Below are 26,050 nucleotides of genomic sequence, written 5' to 3'. Positions count from 1 at the left end.
CACACACACGCGCGCGCGACCAGTATGTGTTCTTTAGCCGCCTCAGTAAAAATCCCAGTGGTTTAGGGGTGGAAACCCAACAGAGGTGTGAAAATAAAAGCCGATTCAGAGGCAGACATCGACATGTAACACACCAGAGTCAGTTCTTCATTTCCATTTTCTCTCCGTTCTTGTTGTAGGTGGGTCCACATACTATAAGAAGGTCAGTTTCGTTTTATTCAGAATCTACAGTAAATGTTTTAATTTTTTTTACAACAATGACAGTATTCTCACACATATTGCATTAGCAATGCAAAAAAATATGGCATTAATGGATACATGAGGAGGTGGGGGGGGTGGAGGTTGGGGAGGGGGGGGGGGTTACTTGTTTCTCTCGCGGGATCTGGCAACACTGGTCCGTGACATGAATGAACCATGCTCGGTAACGGAGGCTTGGCTCTCCCGGTGTGCTCTTTTCTCCTGCTACACCTCCCGGTTCTTCCGCTAATCCACCACCGGCCCGCTAAGGTAAGTTGCTGGGGTACTCGGCCGGGTTAGTAACTCCCTCCATTAGTCGGAGCGGTGGACTGGTAGATTGTTCCAAAGTTGCTTCACGGGTCTGTCACCGTACTTTTCTGGGTTAACTGCAGTCATCTGGGTTGAGACCCAGCGAACGCAGCGCCGATGTTTGAATGGAGGCTCGGCTCGTCTCCTGGAGCTGCTCGGACCCGTAGTGGGAGTGTGAAGGGGAGCTAGCTGTTCCCAAATGTGGGACTGTCACTCCTCCGCGGCCAACCTCCTCTCTCTCTCTCTCTCTCTCGCTCTCTCTCTCTCTGTCTCTCTGTCTGTCTGTCTGTCTGTCTGTCTCTCTCTCACTCACTCACACACACACACACACACACAAGTGTTACTTGTGTACAGTGTAACTGTATGTCTCTAGGGATTCTGACACACTGCCTCCTACCTGAGGGTGTAGTTTGTTAAGAACAGAAGCTCTGCTGTCAGCTTTTGTTGGAATAGAGCAATAAAGTTGCCTTCTACTAGCTTTTGTAGCTCGGGTGAGTATTTTAAAGTCCCATCTGTGTATTGTTCCATCAGCCAGATGTTACAACATCATTGTCATTCATGTGCTGAAGGAGGAAAGTAACTGTAAGTTTGTCCACAAGCAGGTTTTTGTTACATCATCTGGAGCCAATCTGGGAGACAAGTTAGTGCACCTTACCTGCAGTACTTGTTACAGCACAGCCCACATACTCATCCCCAGAGTTCATATCTTTGCATAGCGTAAACTACACAGTTGTTATCTAGTATGGTGACATGGATAACAGCGTTACAGCATTCATCTCAGTCATTTACTTCTGTTGGATCGAATCTTGAGGGATGTGATGTTAAGGGTGTTTTAATACCACGTAGAGCAGCTCACGAAGAAAGAGAGAAGCAGTTTTCAAAACGAAATGTTTAACGAACTTGTCGGTTGAGGGGCAGGGCCGTGGCGGGTGTGATGTCACAAAACCTCCTTGACAATACCTGACCGTCATCCTGAAAGGCACATGCGGGACATGACAGATGTCAGATGGGCGGAGGAGCAGGTCGCCACAGATTTGCAGTCGCACTCTAATTCACACTAAACTGAGGAAGGTTTCTGGGATCTGTACGATTAGAAGTACGTTCCTACACCTGGTCCACACTAAAAAGCCCCCAAAATGTGAGCCCAATAATTACTTAATCAAAAGAAAAAAAGATGCAGATTAATGTTGGCCACAAATTGAGGCGTCTTGTTAGTGCCAGGCTAAATTTAAACGTGACCGGCTCTTCCTGCATTCTTGAATCACAAAGAAGTGATGCAGGAGAGAGAACAACCTTCTTGAGCTCAAGGGAACTACTTGTGTGAACTTGAGGGGATTAAAAAAAAACAACAACATTTTTCGGGGGGTGAAGTATCACTTTAACAAGCTGGGAAAATGTTTTCATAAAGTTTAGTTGACTTTAAGTCACCTGCACAGCTGTTGCTAATTCGCATGAATTTCAACATTTGCCAAACTGAAAAAATGAAAACCAGCCTCGTAATCCAGTTGGTCTGCTCTCCAAATGTGCGCGTCTGTATCACTTAGACTCAGTATTCTTCTTTCATTTCAAACCAGACAGCAAGTGGCTAGACAGTTGTCAAGTTGCATTTTTTTGAAAACGCTCACTATCACGTGAGAGTTCTAATGTGTGTTTGTGTGTGTGTGGTGTGTGTCCGTCAGGACAGAAGTGAAGGGAGGGTGGAGCAAAGCAGCATCCCCCTACAATCGCAGAGCCATGGAGGTCCGAGTGACAGACAGACAAACAGCAAGGTACCGTCATCACACATGGGTGCGCATGCACACATGTATACACACATATACACACATACACACACACACACACACACATACAAACACACAAACCTTGGCAATACAATTTCAGATTGTCTGTCCATCCCATTCTCATTAATTTCAGAAAATGTCCACTGGTCAAAGGTCAAGGTCACTGCGACAGGCAAACATCCCAAAGGTTCAAAAGTGAATTGCGATATTTTTTGCTGTGAAAACGTCTCATCTGCTGTTGAGGAGGCTCACGTCATGTTCCTGTGACAGACCTGTCTGTCTATAAGGCCCCAGCAGTCTTTCCCTCCTGGAAAATGATTTGGAGCTTTGCTGTGAGGGTTTTCCTGTGTGTTTCCCCTATAGGAGGAGGTGTTTCAGTGGTGGGGGGAGTGGTCTAGTTGGTCGTCCTGTTCTAGGAGCTGTGGCGGAGGGGTGAGGAGCCAGGAGAGACACTGTCTAATACAGAGGTAAAGAGATGCTGCATGATCAGCTCATGCTATTAGACTCTAGAGAGAAAGAAGTAATGTGGTACTTAAGAGAACATTGTGACAAGTTGATTTAAGACGTGTGTGTGTGTGTGTGTGTGTGTGTGTGTGTGTGTGTGTGCACGCACGCACAAGAGACCACATCCCCCGACTTGCAGTCTTGCAGAAATGTCTGACAACCAAGACTGATCCCTCTCTGCTGCCCCACTCCTCCTGATCTCTTCCTCTCTGCCTCTTTCCTTCAACTACTTTCTCCATTTCTCCTGTCCTTCCTTGTCTTTTCCCCTCACCTCCTTTTATTTCCTCTTCTGTTCTTCCCCTCCTTCATCACCTCCTATCAGTTAGGTGAGACACTTTCACAGTGACCTCCCACTCACCTCTCTCTGCTGTCCCTCCTTCTCCACCGACGGAGCGGTGGAGGAGGACGAGTTGAAGAGAGACAGAGGTGTGTGAGAGCTGGGCTGCACTTAACACTTTAATGAAAGACAGATGCAGGAGCTCCATGTTGGAGTTCTGAGGCTCCTCTCCAACCCACACACACACACACACACACACACACACACACAGAGGAATCATATTCATCATAAGAGCAGTGCAGAGACATGGATTGTATCATATTACAAAACATCAACATCAAAGCCGTTGAATCATACTGTGATGTCATTAGGGGGTGCCCAGGTAGTGCAGCTGTTTAATGTTTTGCTTGCCAACATGGCGGCCGCTGGCTCGGTTCCCTGTGTCGCCTCCAGCCTGGTTGGACATCCATGGCCATGTCTGCAGGTGGGAAGCTGGTGAGAGTGCGTCCTGCTCACTGCACTAGCGCCTCCTGTGGTCAGTCGAGGCACCTGCTCGGGGAGAGAGGACATCATGATAACTATGCCCCCCCCCCGAAACCCCTCGCCATTAGATGAAAAGATGAAGCAATAACTACATGTGATGGAGGAATCAGAGGGGCGGAGGAACTGCAGTACCAGGACAGTTCGGAAGAGTGAACTGATGATGTGCATTTGGGGAGAAAAGATGGACACAAATGATCAGAGACCCCCCCCCCCCCCCCCATTCTGCTTGTCAGTGTTTCCATTTTTTTTTTTTTTTTTTTTTTTACAGTTTTGAAGTGGAAAAACCATCTTTGTGTGCTCAAGACACCTATTTTTTCTGATTGAATTATCATTTTAACAGCAACAGTAAAACCGCACCACACTGGCAGCAGTGTCTCTCCGGCCTCATATCACTTCTTGTGTTTCTGAATCATTCAGTCCAAGTGTTACATTTTGTGTGCCTCTTGTAGATACAGTGACTTTTTAAAGGGGGGTTTGGAGGAGTCTGGCTCTGTCTGGACTATGGCAAGTTCAGATTTACTGAGAATGAAAGAATAACTGTCACTTCCCAGTCAGAGCCTTGTATCTTTGTGATCATTATGATCGCCCGAATTGATTTACATGACAACATATCAAGCTTTGGAGTATTTGTTAGCCTGGTGAAATGGTTGTAATTTAGCGAATGCTAGCCTTTAACAATGATGTAGCTAACATTTGCCTATGTTACTAATGAAGTAGCCTCATGGAACCCTTGGTACTGTAGCCTGATTATGCCAATGATGCTACAAAGCTCATTGAAAACAACCAAAGATGAATTAAAGGGAGAGTTTCTTCTAGCAGTTGTTGAAATGTGCAATCAGAATGAGCTTTTTTCCCCTTGACTGCTGCACTCGCTTCAGACTCTGATAGGGGATGCAAATGAAACGCTATTTAGGAAGTGGGACTAATTTAACTGGGAAGAGAGGTGGTGCAGTGTTCTCTTGCTCTAACCACTGAAAATAGAGAGAACTGACAGATTTCAGTGGTTTATGGAACAGACAGAACTCTGCTGGAGAAATATTAGATATTTAAAGACTCCACAGCAGGACAAACACAAGAATATGAGTTTAACATGTTGGAGACAATGTAGCTCAGTTGAAGTAAATCATTTTCATATTTTCTGGGACTGAACAGTAAGCACAGTATTCAAGCCTCAAATACCTTGGAACTGGAAGTCTCTTTATCTGTGCCATGTTTTGGTTTGAAAACAGAACAGGGATGTAACGGGCTGCAGACCCCTCTGGCAGCTCGTCAAACATCAATCACTAGAATCCAGCACCACCTCCACTGGAAGATTGGTATGGAATCATTTTGGAAATGCCAGAATGGACAAAACACAAAGAATACTAATGGGAGTGACAGAATCCTTTCATCCACGACTTTTTCATGGCGCATCAGTGTTTTATTACAATTCGAATGCTCATTATTCTAAAAGCATATTGTGCTCCGTCTGTCTCGCAGACTTTCCACGACCCAGAATATAAACAGTTCTTACTGTGTCGGCTCTCCTAAACAGTACCAGCTCTGCCCGAACCAGGTAAGACCTGATGCTTTTGGATCAGAACCTTTCATCATTGGAGTTAGCATCAACTGCAGCCACACTGAATCGGCCATTTTGTGTCTCCATTGTTGTGTTTTGTTTTGTTTTGTTTTGTTTTTAGCCCTGTCCTAGCTCCAGTCTTAGCTTCAAACAGCACCAGTGCTCCCAGTTCAACTCTAAACCTTTTGGAAGACGATACTATGAGTGGATCCCTCTGTACCCAGGTGCAGTACTACAACAGTACTACAATATCAATGTGTTCAAAGATACAGTAGTACTAGTGGTTTGCCTGGAATGTTTACGTACATCAGCTATAATTTAACTTGTTGATTTTTCCTATCTGTCGTGTGTAGCTGATTACATCAGCATCTCCAATAAGCCGTGTGACCTGCAGTGTACAACCATCAGTGGCGAGCGACAGCTACTCGTTCCCGCTCATGATGGCACCTTCTGCCTGGATGCCAAACACCACGGCGTCTGTATCGAGGGGATGTGTCAGGTAACCCAGCTGAGAAAATGTGGCGCATCTATCGTTTCCTGCAACAAGACTCGCTCAATATCAGATGACACCTCGTTAACGGATGTCGACTAATTGAAAGATGAAAGATGAAAGGAACCTGTGTTAAGGTGTGTGTGTGTGTGTGTGTGTGTGTGTGTGTGTGTGTGTGTGTGTGTGTGTGTGTGTGTGTGTGTGTGTGTGTGTGTGTGTGTGTGTGTGTCTTCTCTCCTGCAGCCTGTAGGGTGTGATGGGCAGCTCTACAGCAGTAAGACCGTAGACAGGTGTGGTGTGTGTGGAGGCAACGGGACGTCCTGCCAGCGTGTCTCTGGATCATACAGGAAGGCACTCACACAGTTAGGTAACACACACACAAACACACATTTAGACAGACAAGATATGAAATAATTCAGTTAAACACCAACATTTCAGAGCTCTTTCACCTATGAGTCAATAAATGTTTGACTTTGTTGGTGCCCAGCAAGAATTTCTCTCTCTCTGAGTCGCAGAAGTTTTCTCAACTAGAAACTTCTGGACAAACTTCCAGGTTGACTCCAGGTTTGTGTTTGAATCGTGTTTGTTTTTTTGTTTTTTGCTATCAGGATATATATTCATTGCCAATATCCCAGCTGGGGCCACAGACATCCAGATTATAGAAAGACACAAGACTGAGAACATCCTGGGTGAGAACCTACACCTTCTCTAAGGTCAATATACTGAACTAACCGTCATATTAGAGTCAAACAGGAGTAACAGTAGAGCATCATGCTTTGAACTTCTCTCATTATTCTCAAGTCTCTGAGTGTGATCCTGATAGTCTTGGTCACTCCACTGATGTGTTCCCTCTTCTCCAGCCCTGTCGGATGAAGCGGGACATTTCTTCTTCAATGGAAACACTGTGTTTGATCATCCTCAAAATTTTCGAGTAGCAGGAACAGTGTTTAAATACCGACGTCCCAGCAACATCTTCTCTGACGGCCTGGAATACATCATCGCCCAGGGACCCACACAGCAGGGCCTGAATGTCATGGTAGCACATGCACGCACGCACACACACACACACACACACACACACACAAAATTGTGTTCAGCTCTTATTGAAACTGACCTTAAAGCATATTTCTCCATTTCGAGTGTGTGTGTGTGTGTGTGTGTGTGTGTGTGTGTGTGTGTGTGTGTGTGTGTATTTGTGCGTATGCGTGGCTAATGGCTGTCATTTCAGCATAGTTGATCAGCAGTTTTATATGTCTGTATGCAGTACTACAACCTAAATGGGAAGCTCCCCCACATCACCTACGAGTACACGATGCCCATCAAGACTCATGACATCACTGCTGCAGAGGGTATCACCTCAGGCCCCTCCCACTCTCATGGTAACAACACTTACAACAGCGCAAAGGAGGATGCTGGACGAGATAAAAGCCGGTCGGACCACAGCCGAGCAGTGGCTTCTGTCCATCAGTATGATGGATCAGATGTTGAGCTGGAAGAGGAGGAGGAGGAGGAAGAATTGTGGGAGATCCAGACGCCAAGCCCTCCTCCACCAGCAGCCATGTTGGTCTACAGACCAGCTGTCACCAGCCACGTGTTCAGCCTCAATGACGTGGAGGAGCTGGGGCCGCCACCGCCGTCTGGTTACAGTGAGTTCAACTGATCTCTGTTACTTTCACCTCATTTATTTGCTCTTGTAGCTCTGATCTACAGCTGGCGGTCATTGTGGAGAGCTGCTTCAAATGGTTGCGTGACAGATTTGGAGATAAATCAAAAAACAATAGTCTCAAATGTCTTTCAGATTCAAAAGAGAGCGTAACCATCCACTGTCTCATAGCTTCTGTCTTTTTGCTGTTGGTTTCATTAAGGGAGTTCGTCCAACTCAATCCATGACCCCTCCACTGCTGAGGACAACACGCTGGTGCTCTCCTTCCAAGGTAGGAGAGACACACGGTGCTCCAATATCCTGCACACATAAACCATGCACACATCTAGACAAGGAGCAGGAGAACCGATAATATGTAACCTTCTACAAATGCTAACTGCTAAACTCTCCTCCTGTTGATTCATTCGTATCCATTCACAGGTAGTCCGAGTGTTCATTCTGCAACCCGGCCTGACGACGCCCCCCCTTATCTGCTTCTGGAGGGTCTACAATACAACCAGACACACACTGTTAAACACACTCTGACTGATTCTCATTCACAAGAGGAAACACTTGTTCACACTCTCTCCCACACAGACGCTCAGCTGGAAACACAACCAGAAACACTCCTGATTACTGACACGCATGCGGGTACACACACAGAATCAGACACACACTCTGAATCTCACACTGGTGTTTCAGTACAGCAGGTGTCTGCAGTCCAGGCAGCCAACACAGAGAGGTACATGGCAGCGGTACTACTACTCATACTAATACTACCACTTCTACACATGAGTGGTTAGGGTGATTTTACAATGAAAGATATCTTGAGTGTGTGTTCCTGTCTAGCAATGACTTTGACGTGGGTCTGGTCCCAGACATCAGCCTGGCAGACATGTACCGCTGGAAGGTATCAGCTTATGCACCATGCAGCTCAACCTGTACCACAGGTAAACCTTCACACGCGAGGTCACTTTTATCCTCTCTACATTTCGCAAAGGTCACCACGGCTTGCAGGGTACTTTATATTGAGTACGGGTAACCATAGCAACACTGCCAGGTGCATTAGCAGGTAATTGCCATCGGTAAACTGATCTTGATATGTACTTGAATTGACAGGTATCACCACTAGCTACGCCCTGTGTGTCCGCTATGACGGGACAGAAGTTGACGACAGGTACTGCGACTCTCTGACCAGACCTGAGCCCACACACGAGTTCTGCACTGGAAAGGAATGTCCTCCGAGGTACTGAGACATTTCCCACACGGCTGTATTCTTGAAATCTGGTAGACAAATATAGTTTAGAATAGAACTTCACATTCACCTCTAAATAATCACATCATCAATCATCTTGTGACGTTGTGTCCAGATGGGAGACCAGTGGATGGAGCGAGTGCTCTCGAACCTGCGGTGAAGGATTCCAGTACCGGACTGTGCGATGCTGGAAGATGCTGTTACCTGGTCTTGACTCCTCCGTCTATGACTCGCTGTGTCTGTCACATGGTCTTCATAAACCAGCTAATAGAAAGGTCTGCCACGGTCAGAGCTGTGGACCCCAGTGGGAGGTCTCCGAGTGGTCAGAGGTAAACAAGAAGCCATGCAGGATTTTGATGCCCACACGAATAGACAAAGTTTTCTTGGTACCAGAATGTAGATCTGTGATGAGATCCGTCATGAACTCGTGTCGTTTCCATCTTCAGGATCCTGCCTCTTTTCTTGATGGCCCCTTTTATTTTTCTGTCTTAAAATATCTTTAACCTGTTATCAACAAGTGTGCATCAGACAAAGAATGAAGGTTTGAGTCGGTCACTAAACCGTCGTCGATGCTGCACAGATGTGGTGCATTGATATTGTGTCATGTCTGCACAGCCGTAGAAATTAAATATTACAGTATCAACGTTTTAAACAGTTCAGTTGCATATTAATGTTTGAAGTGTGTGTTCCTGTGTGTTTCAGTGCTCAGCACGTTGTGGGTCTCGTGGTGTTCGGACTCGGGAGGTTCGTTGCTCCATGGAAATTAAACTCTGTAACAAGTCCTCTCAGCCAATAGAGAGTCAGGAATGTGAAGGCCCGCCCTGCGACGCAAGATGGACTGTTGCTGATTGGGGACCTGTGAGTTTAAACAAGCACACACACACACACACACACACACACATACACACACAGAAGGATTATGTTTGCAAACAAGATTTTCAACAAGTGTGTGTTCAGTGCTCAGGTGTGTGTGGAGAGGGAAGGATGGTGCGTGCGGTGACCTGCCGATCATCCAGCGGGGTTGTGATGTCAGAGGACCAGTGTCTTCAATCACTGCGACCCCTGGCCATTTACCCCTGTGGTGACAGAGACTGCGCCCCCCACTGGGTAGAACAGGAGTGGCAGCAGGTAAAGACAGTTCATAAATAAAAATAATAATAAAAATTATTAAACGTATATCGCGTCATAAATGTCTGAAAAAACAGTAAGACTTCATTGCATTTTTCACAAACAGTTGATGTATCTAGGGAAAGCAGTTTGTCCGTCCAACTTCCACTGCGGTGAACATTTCAACTTATATTCTAAAATAAAGACTTCCGCTGATGAGGACACAAATGTTTAATACTAAGTTGGAAGGGACTTGCTCCTCTGTGCTATTTGAATTAAAAAAAAAACTTTGCTTAAAGAAACAAGTGATGCACAAACGCCTGCAACACTAGTCGATTAAATTGATATCTGATGAGGATTCAGACTGTGAACCCACGCTCTTTGTGTGTTCCGATACAAGGTTAGGTTTTCTGAATTTTCAGAAGAGTGTCAAACTGTTTGTGTGTGTGTGTGTGTCTGTCAGTGTAATGCTACGTGCGGGCGCGGTGTACGGAACCGTCAGGTGGTGTGTGCTGGACTGGAAGGTGGTGTGTTCAAAGAGTTTCCAGACAGCAGCTGTGACCGGACCACCAAACCAGACAGCAGCTCGTCCTGCTTCCAGAGACCCTGCTCCAAGTGGTTCACCACCTCCTGGTCTCAGGTAGCTCTCATAGCTACTCCACTCTCATTGTTTTTTTTAGACTTTTTATTATGTAGTAAATCATATACCCCCCCCCAGTGCAGTAAGACCTGTGGGAGTGGTGTCCAGGTCCGGGAAGTGAAATGTTACCAGGGGGAGGAGCTGGTAACCAGGGGCCACAGCTGCGACTCTGCCCTCAGGCCAGCAGCCAGGCAGAGCTGTGACATGCAGAGCTGTCCGACAGAAGCACCAGGTACAAAACAACGCTCTGTGCTGATGCAACATTTGAGCAACATTAAGGGTGAATTCACACCAGGCTGCAGAAACATTTACCACCAACCATCAGTTTGTGTGAACACAGCAGTTGCACTCAGATCCTGGATAATGGTCGGCCCCTGCTGTCTGGAGCCATGGATTTAGTTTAATTTGATTTAATTCTGCACGCTTCATGTGTGTGTGTCTGTCCAGCAGCAGCTGCCGCACCCCCAGCAGCATCTTCAGCAGTAGATGACTCCTGCCAAGACAAGCCAACAGCCAACTGTGCCTTGGTCCTAAAGGTGAAGCTGTGCTCCCATTGGTACTACAGGAAGGCCTGCTGCCAGTCCTGTAGGAAGCCTCAACTGTCTTAAACTCAACCACTGGTGCTAAAGGTCACTCTACATTCATATTGGTGCTACACGAAGCATGCTGCTAGCAATGTAAGACCCCAGGACATCAACCTTATTACTGTTACTGATGTCAAAGGTCAACCTGTGGCCGTTGTCCTACTTGTTAATGTTATCCCTTCATTCTATTTCCCCCCCCTCACACTTGTTTTTGTCAGTTGTTTTCTATTAAAGATCCATTAAAAATGAATTAAATGTACTCGCTAAGCTTCCTCATTCAATTAGTTTTGCCAGAAAAGTACAATTTGTTCCTTTTTAGCATTTGGCAACAGATTGTTGACAAAAAGAGTCAGGGGCTCTGGACCTTTTGTGCTACTAAACCTATGAATGGACCACATCCTCCCTGGATAATGTGAAAGTTAGCTAGTCTTTAAATACCGGACCTGCACTCCCGTGTGAGAATCTAGAACGAAACTATTGAATAACATGATAAACCCTTGTAGAACAGGGGTGGATGGTAACCACAGGTGGAGTTGTGAAGGAACCAGGGAGAACTGGATCAGAAACCTGACCCCTTTCCCCTTGCTCACATGAGAAAGTCCTAATTGGCTATTATGTTGTTCAGAAAAATGTCTCCTCCCATGCTGTACAATTGGCATTGTCATGGTTGCTAGTGATGCAATGGTGAAAGCTCATCACACACTCCAGTGCACACCGAGAACTCACCTGTGACACAGTTTGAGTGAGAGGAGACACAATCGTGAGCAGAGAAGCGACTCGACAGCTCGAGGACCTGAAGGTGCGTAGATGTTTTTTCACAATATTCTACGAAGATGCCATATTATTATTTTAGAATGGACCCCTGATGTGTGTGTGTGTGTGTGTGTGTGTGTGTGTGTGTGTGTGTGTGTGTGTGTGTGTGTGTGTGTGTGTGTGTGTGTGTGTGTGTGTGTGTGTGGAAAAGATCTCCAGCATCAGTGAAGGTGAGTTCTTCTACCTTGCAAACACATTAATTTTGACTCTTGTGTTTGAAGACATCAGATCAAATATTTGACATTTACATCCACTTATGTTCAGGTCAACTGCAATAATGAAGCAGTAGTTAATGTTACCAATGTTCCTGTAACAATTGACTTTCTGTACATTTTTATTAGTTGTCAGTGGGGAAGAAGTGGAACAGGCTGAATAGGGGCAATACTGTGACGACTACACAACTGAGGTTCCACAGCTTCACATACTTAAAGACGGAGTTAAAGTCCAGTGCACTCCTCTGTGAGTGCAATCATCTTATACAAGATGATCATATCGATTCAGCCTCTTTACTAAACTTAAACTTAAACTCACTGAATGCCTCATTGAAAGCATGGCGCTGACTTACTCCATTAATCGAATCAAGTTGGCTCCTCTCACTTCTTTGTGTCATGAACATTGAATTTATTTCGTAAATGTGTCTGTTTGGTTCATCACATCAGTGAAGAAGAAGTGTGAAGAAATCATAACAGGTTTAGGTGGGTAGGCCAAAAAAATGTGTGTGAGAGAGTTCAAGCCTATTAAGACTGTTTTGGAGACAAGTTTATCTAAGCTGCCTCTGGCCTCCCTTCTGATTTCTCCTGCTAATTCTGATGCCACTTGTTTTTCACCTGAAATTAAATATCCAAACTTTTTTTTTCTGTTTTGTTTAGTTAATTAGGACACAACAGAGGAGTACATCGTTTGTCCTTCAGTGTGATGCTACCCGTCTCCTCTGCTGTCTCTCCAGATGTCTCTTAAAACCTTGATGTTGCTGCTGTGTGTGTGGTGTGCTGAGGAGTGTGTGTGCTTCCCAAACGGCTCTGTGGCGATGTCCTGTGGAAACATGATGCCAGTACACCCCCCATTCGTCCCTTCCACTAGCAGCCCTCCCTTCAAGCTGTCTACATCTAACGCCACCTACAGGCCCGGGGGAGTCGTTACAGGTGAGTGTGCAGTCAAATGTCCACCCTCTTGTCAAACATGCATGTATTGGAAATAACATTAAATTTGTTCATCGTTATGTTTCTATGTTTATTGCCATGTCAGATATAGAAGTAAACTGAAATGCATTTATAAGATACGCATTAATTTTTTCCCCATCACAGTACTACATATATAGCAGTCTGCAAACATCAGAGTTTTAGAGCAGTAATTATACACTAAGTACACCACATAACATGTGACATTTAATCCTAAATGAAACTAAATAATGAAAATATGATCTAAACTACTAAAAGTATTTCACTGACTGAAAAAGAGAATGACTTAGGGAGAGAATCCCTGTTGTTCCTGAAGAGATAATGCCCAGAAGTTGAACAGTTTTCACTGCGTCGCCTATATTTATCATTTCACCTGTAATTACGTGTAATTAACCAACATCCGAGTCACTTTTCTCACCAAAGCCCATCTGTATAAATCATTTGGTGTGAAGACGCAGGAGGAGCGGATACTCTTCACTCCTCCTCTTTCTACTCTGATGACCCCTGACCTTATCTTCCATCCCAGACATGGAGTGAGCTAACAGATCAGAGGTCAGAGGTCATGTTTAAACTATTTCTCCTCCAACAGGCTTCAAAGTTCTCCTCGTTTCTTTTCTTGCAGTAACGGTGGAGGTGGTGAAGAACAGTTCAGCTCAGTTTCAGGGCTTCCTGTTACAAGCCAGGAGCCAGACAGGAGGCGGTAAACACAAGCTTCAGTGTTTAAATGAGATTTACGCACAGTAGGGGAGACCAGGGACAGTTGCACACCTCGAATTTGCCCAATCGGAAACAAGCTAGCACGCTGTCATGTTCAGACGTGTTAATTTGAGGTAAAAATGTAACTTGTCTGGATTCTCTCGAAGGTGAAACATTGAGGAAGCATTAATAGAATCAGTTTTGTCCACTAAAATAGGAGGGACTGTGTTGTGATGTTCTCATGTTAAAATGATATGTATGATTTAGTCATAAACATGAAAGCCTTTTCTTGCACTATTGGATAACTTCCTTTCATCATATAGAGAAAGAATAGTTATGGTGAGAAATGGATAGTTGTCATAATGTGAGTGATAAATCATCTTTACTCTGTTGGACTGTTAATAATTTATATTAATTATTTTAGACTTCCTTCAACTGTCATGGTGTCATTCAATGTGATGGTCGTGTTTGTATGCAACTGCACTTTGAATGACTTTGCACCCTGTATTTGATGTGAAAAAAAAAACAAAGCAAAACATATTTCGTATAAAAAGTGAGCCCAGTCCGTTCTCTACTTTCAGCTCTGCGGTGGCCAGTAGGAAAGTTCACCAACATTGACCCCAGCACGTTCACACCACTGCACTGTAACAACATGGAGGTACGGCTCTTTTGTTACACGCTCATGTATGGGATGCGTATTCATGAAGTCAAACACTTATTATTCGAAATGTCCCCAGTGTGGGATGAATAAAGTCTTTTTATTAAGTCTAACAATGTCATCTAGGTTTAATGAAAGGAAAGTGTGTGTGTGTGTGTGTGTGTGTGTGTGTGTGTGTGTGTGTGTGTGTGTGTGTGTGTGTGTGTGTGCGTGTGTGTGCGCGCGCGCAGAACTCCACTGTAAGTCAGGCATCAGGAACAATGAAGACAAGGATCCAGTTGACCTGGGAGGCTCCTAGCAGCAGTGACTATGGGGAAATCTACTTCAGGTAGAGCTCTTAACACCAATACACTCAACTCATCAGTGAGCATTCTCTTGACTACATGTGCTTTTCAATCCTGCCAGTGCTTTCCCAGCATGCATCAGGGCAGAAAATGGAGAAATGGTCCCAAATATGTACATGTCCATTCAAGCCGCATGAGTTTGGGTCAGTTTTACATCATTGTGATCATTTGTTGTGGTTGTCATGGCAGCGCTACATTGGTCCAGGATTACACCGCATTCTGGGTGCAGCTGAACAGCAGCTCTCTGAGACAGGACAACTCTGCTGCTGCAGTGAGCGCACGTGCGCACACACACACACACACACACACACACATACACAGTATACTGCACTGAAATGTTTTTCCATCTCTTTTTTCAGCTTTTTTCCTCATCAGCTCTGCTCTTCATCAACCTGCTGACCCACTCTGCTTACTGCTGGCCTGACTCATGGGATTTATAGTCTGAGACATTGTGCTTGTTTTATGGCAGCTGTCTTTAAAACAGCCAGATTCAGCATCTTTAACCACACTGACTCTGTTCTTGATGCCCCTGCATCGTTTCCATACAATACACTTCATGTTTGGCACTCGTGTGTATTTTATTTCAGGTTGAATAAATGCACCTTGCAGTTGTTTCAGCTTCACTTGTTTATTCTCTCCTTTATGTGCCAGCATCAAAGCCATATAATCATGAGAATGCTACATGAATACTTTGATTTATTTTTTGGTGAATTCATTTTCAGTTTCGGTCTTGCAGTGAAACACACAAGGTTTGCATTATCCAACAGTTCTGGTTTCGTTTCTTGGCGGTCACATTTTACAGCTCCTTGCTTGATTCCCCATTTATCTAAGAATGCAGAGTATCTCATCTTCTGACCAGGCCATCTCGCCATCACGATTTAGTCCTTGTCAAAGTAGCTCACATCTTTCAATAAAATGAGCCACTATCGAGCTGATGCATCCTCTCAGCCCGTAAATGCAAACATGCAACGTGCACCACAAAATCAACAAACACTCTTTATGGTGAGTAGTTTTATTGAATCAGTCAAAAATATTTGAATGAGTTAATTCTACAAATGAACACATGCAAAGTATCACAGCGTTGACACACAAACACGCGGTGACCCTTGTTAGTGTGCCTCAACGATGGTATAACAGTCACACTGGAAATGAGAGACTATGGAGACAAAATCGACTCAGCGCTCCTCTGGATGTTGGATTCGAACACGCAATTGTGACTTCCCAAATCACACACCAGTAACTGCACATTTTTTTGCAAATATTACTTGTCATTGAAGCATCATGTAACACACAGCTGTGACCACTGAGTCTATTTTTTCTTTATTTTGGAGACTTCGGGGAAAATGAGCAGTGTACGTGTTTTCTCCTTGGTAGCACCAAACAGTATTTTGAAGAGTAAAACACAGTGTGACCACGATGTACAAGACATACACATGCGACTACATCAGGCAACTGAAAACATCTGGAGGACTTAGTTTTCACATGAAAGCATCTGGCCACATCATGGCTACGATGGGTCGACTGTCGCTGCTTTAACAGCAGATGTTAGTAGGAGAGGGAAACTTGTGTGAGGGCATCAGCAGCGAAGTCAACCCTCATTGCTAAAACATGTTACCAGCGTTTGTACATATAAGACACACGGTCAGTCATGTGACAGGAACTGAGATGCCAGGTGTAAATGACATTTGAGGCTGGTGAGGTCAAAAACATGCTGCCCATGAGGCCCTGTGACGCTACACCTCTAAGATAGATAGAGAGCAGTGGTCCGGTAACTTTTAACCCAGGAGCTTAAGGATTCTGCTACAACAGTTTACAGCTGGCTAGCGTGGTGATATTCACAATGGGCCAACGGCTCAGGCCTGTGCGAACTGATCAGTCAGAGCAGACTGGAGCTACAGTGATGGGACAGGATGAGAACAGCCATTATTCTGGAAAAAAAAAAGCAAGATAGTATAAATAAGTATAGTACGGCCCGTTTTTACAGGATGAAGATCTTTCACCCGTGTGCTGGTTTTGACAATTTTCTGCTAAATCTTTAGGGAGAAAACTTGTCGTCAATTACCAGCCTACTTAGGGCTCCAGTAAAAGAATCCCTTTGATGAAATACAATGTAATATTTCCTTTTTCAAGTGCATTATTAGTGAGATGTCAGACTTTGAGGTGAATCTGACCTAAATCTGGTTTAAGAGAGACAAATTACACCCTGATCCATATACTGTGCAGGTAAATTATTGTTCATTATTCTATTGGCAGTGCATCTTCAAGGTCCAAACTCTCGAATTGTTTATGTGAATGAAAAATGGTCAGGGACAGGAGGATGAGCTCATGTTTACCTTCTTCAGGCTGAAACAATCCAGTCACAACATATTTGATGAATCCATCTTGGAACACTTGTACAAACACACAGAAAAGAAGATACAGAAGAGAGTTCTTGCATGACAGTAAAATGATCAACTAGAGCTTTGAGAATAGAAGTGTGTGAGGGTGGAACATGCACTGAATCAGCTCTGGAGTCACTCAATGTTGATTCTGCTGGGAATCTGCAACAGGTTTCGGCACTGAAGACTATCAGATAACTACAAATATTAGCTTATACTAGCTCAACATCCAAATGACTTCCTCCATTGATTTCCTCCAGTATTCAGGCTGTTAACAACGTGGTGGGGAGGTGTTGAACGTCATCTAAATAAGTTCTATCATGGGTTCTAGGTGGCGGTACAAACATATCAGCATACAACACTTCTGTTGAGCAGCACAGAGACATGTGGGACAGATACAATTACGCCATAAGCAGTGTGTGTTTCAGCTTCTTCCTCTCTTAGCTGCAATGATGTTGGCAGAGGTCATCTAGAGGTCATAGAGGACCTCCAGGATAGTAGCCACCGACCAGGCCTGGGTCTCGCAGCTGAACGGGCAGTACTGGCCATTCTCATTGGTCAGCTCTGGGAGACCCCTCCACGGAGAACTGAGACGAAGCACATCACAAAAAGTTGTACTTTCTCTTCAGTCTATGTCTATTTTAAGTTAATTTCAATATTTCACGAGGTTACAAATTGTGACTTTTTTTTCCTGGTAGAGAAAAACAAACATGAACAAAAAATAAAACAAATGAGATCATGGGTAACATGCAGTTTATAGGACAAATGAGCATCTTTTCTGCTGCTACTTCTCTGTTTCTGCTGCTGTAACAGTGACAATTTACCCACTACGGGATGAAAATAGGTTTATCTTATCCTAACTGATACAACTTATGTTCATAAGGGGTAAGACGAGTGGCTAATGTTTTAGGTATTTTAGATTTTTGCAACTTAATTTTTTGTCTGTTAATACTCAGAGAAATAGGATTTCAGATACTTTTTTTTCCATTCCTACAGAATTTTTCATGTGGCTCTTCTTAGAGATGGCAGATCGAGTCCAAAATATTACAAATGCCATTTTCCAAACAATGATGCCTTAGTTTATTTTAATCAAACCAATTCTTCATCCTGCTGAATTCCTTTTCCACTGTATCCAGGAGTTGCTCTCCACAGCAAAGTAAGTTTGTATCATCTGTCAATCAGATGGCTTTTGAGGAATTTGATACTTCACTCTTATTGTACAATATGAAAAACAATGATCCGAGCACAGAGCCCTGGGGCACCCCACAAGAAATCCACGGTGGCTGAGATTTGAAGTTTTTGGTTTAAGCATTCAGCCTATCCTGTGCATATCCTGTGGGATAAAGCAGTATCAATGACAGAAGTGGTTCATCAGAGTCAATCTGCTGAGGAAGATCATATGATATGGTTAAAAGCTGCAGAACAGCTACTAACTGATACAGAGGGGAGATTGTTTTGTCAGTTTTTGTGTCATATTTTAGTGTCAGTCTGAGATTTGAAGTGAAATGCAAACCACTGCTGATGAATTACGTTGATGCAGATGCACAGATCAGAAGCTCTTACCTCTCCAGGTGAGTATAATGTCGAGACAGGACATTTTTCACCAGGGTGACTGTCATGGCGAGAGTTTCTTCACCCAGCATCTTAGCAAAGTAAAGTTTAGCCCGCAAAAAGTAACCCACTGGCCATAGCCATTCCTGAACAGACAGAGGGACGGACACACAGACAGACACAGAGTGAGTAGCTAGCAGATGTGTTTGTATCAATGCAGTACCACACATAACCAGCAGAGGCTGGTCTGCCTCACCGGTCCTTGATGGTAGTTGAAGCCCTTTGCCAAGTTGTAGTTGTCGTTGTCCAAGGCGTTGTCATACACACCACAGTACACCATGTCACTAAAACAAGAAATACAATGTCACTGGCACTGATCTTACCGACTACAAAACACCAGCCATCCTTTAAAGTCTGTTCCCTCAAATGGTTTGGCTGTTATCAGCTGAGTTGCTCAAGTAAATCTTTGTGGACATTGTGTTAAATTCCCTTTAGGTACCTTTGCAAATAATGAAAGTTGTTCTACAGACTTTTTTTTAGGAACAGATGAGTGATGTTGGAACAGAGCTCTCATGTCTAAACATGCAGCAGCCCAAGCAAAATCATCTCCAGACAGAGGGATCGCCATTGTGAATGGACTGATGGAGGACAAAATTGATTCGAACCCTTCTGACTGAGAAGTCATCCACTAGCTTAGAAGCTAGGGGAGCTCAATTTTTCCACTTCAATCAGCAGCAAGGAACTCACGGTGAGGAATGGTGGACTAACACCCAGAAAGAAGAATACAGTGAAAATGGACTTGGAGTTCATGTCAACTAGTTCTCCTATTTCATGGATTTAGAAGGTCTCTGAATGTGTTTGCACTGAGAGAGGGAAAGGATGTCTTACTCAGGGTCGAGTGTTTTCATTCCCAGTGGTCCCAGTAGTTTCTGCTCGGCCACCTCCAGCGCATGCCAGGCTCTCTCCACTGTGAACAGCTCTGGAGCCTGTCACGCACAGATGAACAATCAGCTCTCAGCTTGTCAACATCATTGCAAGAAACAGGTGACTCAGACAACAACTTACCACTACCATAGCGATGGCGAAGTTTGGTCTCAGTTGGTAGTCGCACCAGGGGCTGGTCGCTCCATAGGTGTCCTTGTAGATTCCTTTTTTGTGAACCAGTTCAGGATGCTTCTCATTGGGATCATCTGGGTCCCCAGACACCCAGAAACCAGCCTCAAAAGACTGCTGGAGCTGCTTGTTCCACTGGGAGTATGAGATAAACACCTCCTTACCTGGAACACGACGCAACCAGTGTGGTTATTCAGAAACCTGACCTGGGAGTTCCCAACCTGCTGGTTCATTTAAACACATTTTGACACGTGTAATAATTCTAATTTTGCACAAACTTATGGGTGTGTGCGTAATACCATCTCTGTGTACTTTAGCTCCATCATAGGGGTACAGTCCTTTGGCGTGTAGCTCAATAACCCAGCGAACGGCTGACTTACTGAGACCAACAATCTCCACAGCTGCTCCGTCTCTGAACAACAGCAAACACAGATCAGATCAGACTCTGGAAAATATCGTCAATCAGACCATTTAATTGGGTGTAAAGATGGGTTACCTTGGAGTAGCAGGCATGCCTTTGTTCCCCGCTCTCTCACTCTCTCCCATTTTGTCCATCCAGGTACCACAGTTAAAGCGGTTTCCTCCGCTGACAAAGCCTGTTGCTGGATCCACCTTTGCAACCACGAAGAACCCTAGAAAGAAGGCCAAGAGTTCAGGCAAGTTAGAGTTGCCATAAACTTGAGACCTGATTTTTGTTGGTAGATGGCATTTTCTGCTGCATCAGTATAAGAAAGTGCCAACAAAATGGCTGACCACACCAGGAATTCCAGGAACCAGGAATTGACAATTAGAAACTAGTGGTAATACCAGTGCTGCTCCTGGCATACAACCCTTAACCTCATCCTAGCTTACCTTCATCTTTCATGTGCATGTCTATTTTGGGTCCAGCATTTCGCTCTCTGAAGGAAATTCCCTCCAGGTGGCGCTGTAGAGCCTCCTGGATGACATCATATAGAGGTTGCTCCTGCACACACATGCCCAAGCATATCCCAATCATTTTAATATATACACACACATCACATCCGTGTGATAATGCTGATATATTTGGTGGCTGAAAATGAACTTCAACTTCAGTGACTCCTAGTGGTAGAGAAACAAACAAACAAATAAATAAATAATAGCCAATGTTCTTTTGACTGTGACCTTGATGTTTGACCTTGTGAATATAAAAGGTTCATCTTGACTGAGAACATCACAAACTTGTGTGACATGCATTCGGTCCATGATAGGAAGGCTAATTAACCCTACCAGAACATAAATGGTACCCAGCGTCGGTGACATCGCTAAGGGGAGGTGCAGAGGTGCCTCTGCTCTGTGTGTGTGTGTGTGTGTGTGTGTGTGTGTGTGTGTGTGTGTGTGTGTGTGTGTGTGTGTGTTCGTGTGCCATTCACAGAAGGACATACCACTTCTCCAGGTTTGCAGGGCTCACAATCATCAGTTGGGTACATGCGTGTGACCGGGCAGCTGAGGATATCATGGCCTTGGGGAACATTGGTAGTGTAGTCCTGATTGAGAGCAGATGACAAACACAGCAAACAGTAAAAAAAACACCTGCTTACACAACATTATGACATGATGATGATGATGATGATGATGATGATGATTATATCTTTTATCTCTGCCCTCTCTTTCTCAGCCAAGCGGGTTGAGACAGATGGTGTCCACCCTGTCTAGTTCTATTCAAGGTGGGTTTTTTTTCCCTCACCACTGTGGGGGACTATGTGATAGACTTGAATTGAAATGGTGAAAAAAACAAATCACTAGTGCCTCTTGTCTTATCTTCCTGTGTGATAGTTTGCTCCTACCTGAATGCACTGCAACCACCACCACACAGCATCACGGCAGTTGAATCTAGCACAGCGACCCTCACCCAGCAGGTTGGGGATCAAACCGTGACGTAACGTCCCCGCAAATGCCAGGATGATGTTACTGTGGAGAGAATACAACGGGGTCGCATCAAGGTTAATACTCAGACAAGTCTCACTTGTTGCTTACAGTCAAAATAAAGCACTACCCTAACAGCGTTCATGTAAGTTATAAAAAAATCTATGTATGTTTTCAAATGACCTCATCTGAAAATATTAAGCACACACACACACAAATACACACACACACACATACCGGGCCTCAATGTGTCTCCCAGTGAGCAGCATGAGTCCTCTAAGAGCAATGAAAGTGTCTCTCCCCCAGCAGCGGAAGATCCCAGCCGAGAAGTGAGGCAGACCTGACACAATATCAATTATTATGTCAGTCTATCAACAAGTTAACAACTGTATAAATCCATAAATATTTGAATCTGTCTTTAACCACTTAGTATGATTTTCAGCTAAAGGAAATAAAAAAAGGCTCGGTTGCTAAGCTACCTGCAGCCAATGAGACGCAGCACTGCTCCTTCTGGCCTGTGATTGGGCTGATGCGATAGGGGACGTTGTCTATTCCCGCAGAGATGGGAGGGAGAACAGGGAGGTTTCCGACTCCACACATCTGAACCGAACCCAAGGCCAGGTGTCGCACAAAGCTTGAGCCGTTCTGAATGAAACTGAGAACCAGCAGCAGTTTCAGCTCATTAGTTAATTGCCAGTTTTCAATTTCAGTGCCATTCCCAAGGTATTGACTATCACACAAATGAGGAGAATGCACACAGTTACGGTAGCATCATTACACTAGCCTACCTTGACATGAGTTTGTGAGTTGCATCCAAAGCCGTGGTGTAGATTGATACCAGGATGGCATCAAAGTAAGCAGGGATAAGGTAGCGTGGGATGTGTTTCAAGTAGTTAAACATGGCCACCATCCATTGACCCACCTGGAGACATGAGAATGAGCAGATGTTATACTGGATAATACATGTTCGTATGCATGTGTGCAAAACAACATGCTGACAACTTTGATTGGATGGGGTCAGCCAAGACATTGATTTTGAAGTCACTGGGCTTTGTGTTCTGTGCGAGTACTTCACCTGAGCCAGGGCCCCCCCTCTGTGGATCAGTCTGTTGGAGACGTAGTCAATCAGCCAGTCCCCTTGTCTGAGGTTAGAACACACAGGATGGCCCAGGTCATTGTTGGGACGGATATTTGCAAGCACCGCCATCAGACCTGCAGAGACATGCCGGCAGACACAGACACGGACGCAGACGACCCATTTATGTGTGTTTACAGGTTTGTATTAACTGCACGCAGTCCCCTTAAAAGTCACATAGGCTGTTTAGTGTCCAGGTGGTAGGGGAGAATTTGAACAGCTCACTGAAAATACTTCAGGCACTGAGAAGCTGGTGTGTTTCAGTGTAGTTTCATCTGCAAATTATACCCCCCCAAAAAAACACCCTACATGACACCAGCTTGGGAGAAACTTTGTGTGTGTACGTGTCTTTTAGATTGGTTAGATCATCTAGAAGATAGTTTTTCACACTCAGACCTCTCCGAAATTTGGAAAAAACTCTTTTAGACCCTTTCTGGAGTTTAATGTGTAATATAAGACACAAATCACAACACCTTCCATTGTTTCAGTTTTGCAGCATCATACTTGTATCATGGCTTTTGTGCTTTTTCTATACAATTACAGGTAAAGATATTTCTCTGTTTTCTATTCTGGAATTGGACTATGTTCCATATTCTCTACCTTGTAGGCCAGCATACTTGAGGCTCTCCCATCCTGGGATACTGTAACAGCCTCCACCATCCTCTTGCTCTTCAGAGTCACAACGAAACAGCAGGATATTCATGTCTGCCAGCGTCAGCTTAGACATCAGCCTGTGATAGAGAGAGTTTGTAAATTTCTCATGTAAAAAACACAGACGCTGGAAACAATTCAAGCCAACAATAAAAATCCAATCAAAGGATTCTGCTTGTTGTATCTATGAACAAACAAGCTGTGATCCAGCTTTTTGCTAGCAGAGCAAGATACACTAACAAACTAATACAAAAACAGGAAAGACATGAGGAGTGTGTACATGTGGACTCACTGTGCCAGGGGGTTCTGCAGGATCTCTGGGGGGTTTCCATCCGCCACACTGCCTCGTTTGTATTTTGGACTGAACTGGGAGAGATAATATCTCAGTACCCCGATCAGTTTCTGGGCCTTGGGGTCCAAACTAATTCTGTTGGAAGGAAGAGAATATTGTAATTATCAGCTGATACATTGTCTTGTCCTTAATTAACTCAGGAAGGTTTGTGTTTTACCTGAAGGCAATGACGCTGCCAGGTGTCAACTTCTGAAAGACAATTTCCTGCACAAACTCTGAGCGATCTTTAGATGTTACACCAGCTCGCTTCACCACCGTGCTCTCCTGTAACTGTTCATACATATTACCAGCATTAGTCCCTTTCATGCATCCTCTCTACAGTTCTAAACACAGAATACTACATATATATCAAACTACCAATCCCGTTATTTACTGGTATATGCTCTTTTATTTCCACTGTGTATTCTGGCATGCCATTAATGTAGTTGTCATCCTTTTTGTAAGTCCCAGCACGCCGCTCCACTGTTCTGGCCTCAAACACCACTTCCTCTATCTTTCCTGGAGAGAGACAAAAGAACCATTCTAGCATCAGAGAGTTTCAACATTACACACACAATGAAAAAGCTCATTGAGCTCTCAATGCAATCACGAGAATGATCATTAAAATTCAGAAGAGAGCACTAAGCCCCTAAACACCCTGAAGCTGGCACAGAGAGCAAAAACCCCCATGTGAGTTGGCCTAGAGACAACCACACTTTGACCAGGCTCATAACACTGCTTATCAATCACATTAAACCAAATTATAATGCCATGTTAAAAGCCCTGCAATGAAAATTAGACAGAAGAAACAATAATCCAGGGTAGATTAAAGTGACAGATCTGAACCATCACTGGCTCAGTTACTTCAGTGAAGAAAGGCACAAAAATGACAGCAAGCAAAAAAGTGAGTGAAATATGGAACCTGTACTATGCTAAGTACAACTCCTCAAGTTCAGACCTGCAAAATTTAGAATGGAATGTTGAATAATTCAGCTTTTAGAGGGAAGCTCCTACCTGGTATGAACATTGGTGGCACGGTGGCGCTGTACTCATGGGTTTTAGGGTTCCAGAAAGCTGTTCTACACACCGTCACCACAGACTGGTGGGTGCTGGGACATTGACGAGTAACGGCAACAATATCTGCATCAACTTGGTCTACAAACACCTGCAGAGGAGCACGTATCAATGGTAAGACACCACAGAGACAAAATTCAAACAGTGCTGACTGAAATCTGTGGATACACAGATGGCTGTCATACATTTATGAATCCCTGGGCAGCCAACTCCTGATGCAGTTTGTTGAGCGCCAGTTTCCCGGCTATGATGCCAGTCTTGGGTCCAACCTCTCCAGGAGAGGTGGGGGGGGCCGAGGGGTTCCACTTGGGGTAAAAACGCTCTTCCTTCACCACAGAGATCTACACACACACACACACACACACACACACACACACACACACACACACACACACACACACACACACACATTGTGGAACTGCATTAGAATGAAAGGTTCAAGCAGTGCTATCATTTTACTAAAGTCTGTAATCAGAGTTAATGACTTGTGGTGTCTTAAGTGTGTATTTTAATCAGTAGGAGGAGGATGAAAAGGAGTTCTAAATATGTAGCAGGAGTAAGATGTGAGAAGACATGAGCTGAGAAAAGGTCACATCTAGTAAATGAAAGAGGGTGCAAGTGTGTGTGTGTGTGTGTGTGTGTGTGTGTGTGTGTGCGTGTGTGACCTGATGTGGCACTAATTCATCATATCCTCTGGTGGAACCAGTGGCACAGGAGGCCATAGAGACAATGGCTGAACTGGGAAGAGAGTCCAGTGCTGAACGTAGCTGCAAAACACAGACACAACATTCATCATGACATGTTTCACTTTTGAGCACATGAGAAAACACAGACTCAATGCTAACAGAAAACTGTCTGATGTTGTGTAACTAATTCATACAAGGCAGGAATGATTGGGATTTAATTTGTGGAAAACTGCATAAAACTTACAGTGTAGATTTGCTTTATAAATATTCACATACAAAATGTAAAATAATTGTTCCTCCTCATCTTTAAACATGCAAACATTTATTGACAGTTACCTGTATGGGACACTCGTTGTCATGAGTTACATCCAGGAACATGGCGTGGGCGATGGAAGGCATCAGTGGGCGGAGACTAGGCTGGACAAAGGCTCCTACTGGCTCACCTCCATAACGGTAAACTAAACGGCCCTCCTCATGGCTGTCACCCGCAGACATGGCCTCTATTTTGGGGTGGTGGTGGTGCAGAAAGGGAGAGAGTCAAGGAATTGTTGTCACAATCTGCAGTGCGGCTTCACATACATCAAAGCTTTATGCAGTTCAACCTTACTTGTTTTAATCACATCAAAAATGT

At 44.4% G+C, this 26,050-nt stretch overlaps 2 protein-coding genes and 1 long non-coding RNA gene across 6 annotated transcripts in view; 2 read left to right on the top strand and 1 right to left on the bottom strand.

Moving 5' to 3' along the window:
- The first annotated feature begins 398 nt into the window (after nucleotides 1-398).
- LOC147261751 (ADAMTS-like protein 2) lies at nucleotides 399-11,099 on the top strand. Of its 2 annotated transcripts, none has more exons than XM_086203951.1 (20): nucleotides 399-507; nucleotides 2,226-2,315; nucleotides 2,691-2,794; nucleotides 5,131-5,206; nucleotides 5,331-5,433; nucleotides 5,563-5,708; nucleotides 5,943-6,066; nucleotides 6,308-6,388; nucleotides 6,560-6,735; nucleotides 6,964-7,345; nucleotides 7,565-7,633; nucleotides 7,783-8,083; nucleotides 8,191-8,291; nucleotides 8,461-8,587; nucleotides 8,712-8,925; nucleotides 9,299-9,454; nucleotides 9,554-9,724; nucleotides 10,167-10,343; nucleotides 10,422-10,575; nucleotides 10,794-11,099. In XM_086203951.1, the coding sequence occupies exons 1-20, from the start codon at nucleotides 415-417 to the stop codon at nucleotides 10,949-10,951; spliced, it is 3,003 nt and encodes a 1,000-aa protein (XP_086060077.1). In that variant the 5' UTR covers nucleotides 399-414; the 3' UTR covers nucleotides 10,952-11,099. The 2 variants fall into 2 exon arrangements, with proteins under 2 accessions (XP_086060077.1, XP_086060076.1); XM_086203950.1 differs by having other exon boundaries at nucleotides 10,791-11,099.
- Nucleotides 11,100-11,642: 543 nt separating this feature from the next.
- LOC147261750 (uncharacterized) lies at nucleotides 11,643-12,732 on the top strand. Its single transcript, XR_015116121.1, has 3 exons — nucleotides 11,643-11,726; nucleotides 11,892-11,910; nucleotides 12,687-12,732. It is a non-coding gene; the product is annotated as an uncharacterized LOC147261750 (long non-coding RNA).
- A 2,498-nt stretch (nucleotides 12,733-15,230) lies between these two features.
- The window catches only part of agla (amylo-alpha-1, 6-glucosidase, 4-alpha-glucanotransferase a), a 22,375-nt gene continuing 11,555 nt past the window's right edge, over nucleotides 15,231-26,050 (bottom strand). For 2 of the 3 annotated variants that reach the window (XM_086203948.1, XM_086203947.1), the window contains exons 14-35: nucleotides 25,756-25,919; nucleotides 25,399-25,500; nucleotides 24,919-25,074; nucleotides 24,674-24,824; nucleotides 24,054-24,178; nucleotides 23,838-23,950; nucleotides 23,621-23,755; nucleotides 23,278-23,408; nucleotides 22,618-22,754; nucleotides 22,331-22,464; nucleotides 22,022-22,197; nucleotides 21,780-21,882; nucleotides 21,464-21,587; nucleotides 21,062-21,163; nucleotides 20,511-20,622; nucleotides 20,155-20,290; nucleotides 19,958-20,070; nucleotides 19,611-19,822; nucleotides 19,434-19,531; nucleotides 18,802-18,889; nucleotides 18,558-18,691; nucleotides 15,231-17,581 (exon numbers count right to left, since the gene is read on the bottom strand). In XM_086203948.1, coding sequence (XP_086060074.1) covers nucleotides 17,464-17,581; nucleotides 18,558-18,691; nucleotides 18,802-18,889; nucleotides 19,434-19,531; nucleotides 19,611-19,822; nucleotides 19,958-20,070; nucleotides 20,155-20,290; nucleotides 20,511-20,622; nucleotides 21,062-21,163; nucleotides 21,464-21,587; nucleotides 21,780-21,882; nucleotides 22,022-22,197; nucleotides 22,331-22,464; nucleotides 22,618-22,754; nucleotides 23,278-23,408; nucleotides 23,621-23,755; nucleotides 23,838-23,950; nucleotides 24,054-24,178; nucleotides 24,674-24,824; nucleotides 24,919-25,074; nucleotides 25,399-25,500; nucleotides 25,756-25,919 — 2,864 coding nt within the window. In that variant the 3' untranslated portion in view covers nucleotides 15,231-17,463. The remainder of the gene's footprint in view (nucleotides 17,582-18,557; nucleotides 18,692-18,801; nucleotides 18,890-19,433; nucleotides 19,532-19,610; nucleotides 19,823-19,957; nucleotides 20,071-20,154; nucleotides 20,291-20,510; nucleotides 20,623-21,061; nucleotides 21,164-21,463; nucleotides 21,588-21,779; nucleotides 21,883-22,021; nucleotides 22,198-22,330; nucleotides 22,465-22,617; nucleotides 22,755-23,277; nucleotides 23,409-23,620; nucleotides 23,756-23,837; nucleotides 23,951-24,053; nucleotides 24,179-24,673; nucleotides 24,825-24,918; nucleotides 25,075-25,398; nucleotides 25,501-25,755; nucleotides 25,920-26,050) is intronic. The other variant, XR_015115846.1, reaches the window with a different exon arrangement.

The sequence above is a fragment of the Aulostomus chinensis genome, chromosome 5 (genome assembly GCF_037954235.1).
Source record: "Aulostomus chinensis isolate RoL2024-O1b breed Wild chromosome 5, RoL_Achi_v1.0, whole genome shotgun sequence".
Classification (NCBI taxonomy): domain Eukaryota; kingdom Metazoa; phylum Chordata; class Actinopteri; order Syngnathiformes; family Aulostomidae; genus Aulostomus; species Aulostomus chinensis.
The sequence above is the reverse complement of the archived record's forward strand: the minus strand, read 5'-3'. Positions and strand labels throughout refer to the sequence as shown.

What these genes read in the sequence shown, in the direction of transcription:
- LOC147261751 (XM_086203950.1), top strand. Translation starts at nt 415, where the DNA reads ATGCTCGGTAACGGAGGCTTGGCTCTCCCGGTGTGCTCTTTTCTCCTG. An exon ending in ACCAGCTCTGCCCGAACCAG is followed by an intron (nt 5,207 to 5,330) that starts GTAAGACCTGAT and finishes TTTTGTTTTTAG; the next exon opens with CCCTGTCCTAGCTCCAGTCT. An exon ending in TAGAACAGGAGTGGCAGCAG is followed by an intron (nt 9,725 to 10,166) that starts GTAAAGACAGTT and finishes TGTGTCTGTCAG; the next exon opens with TGTAATGCTACGTGCGGGCG.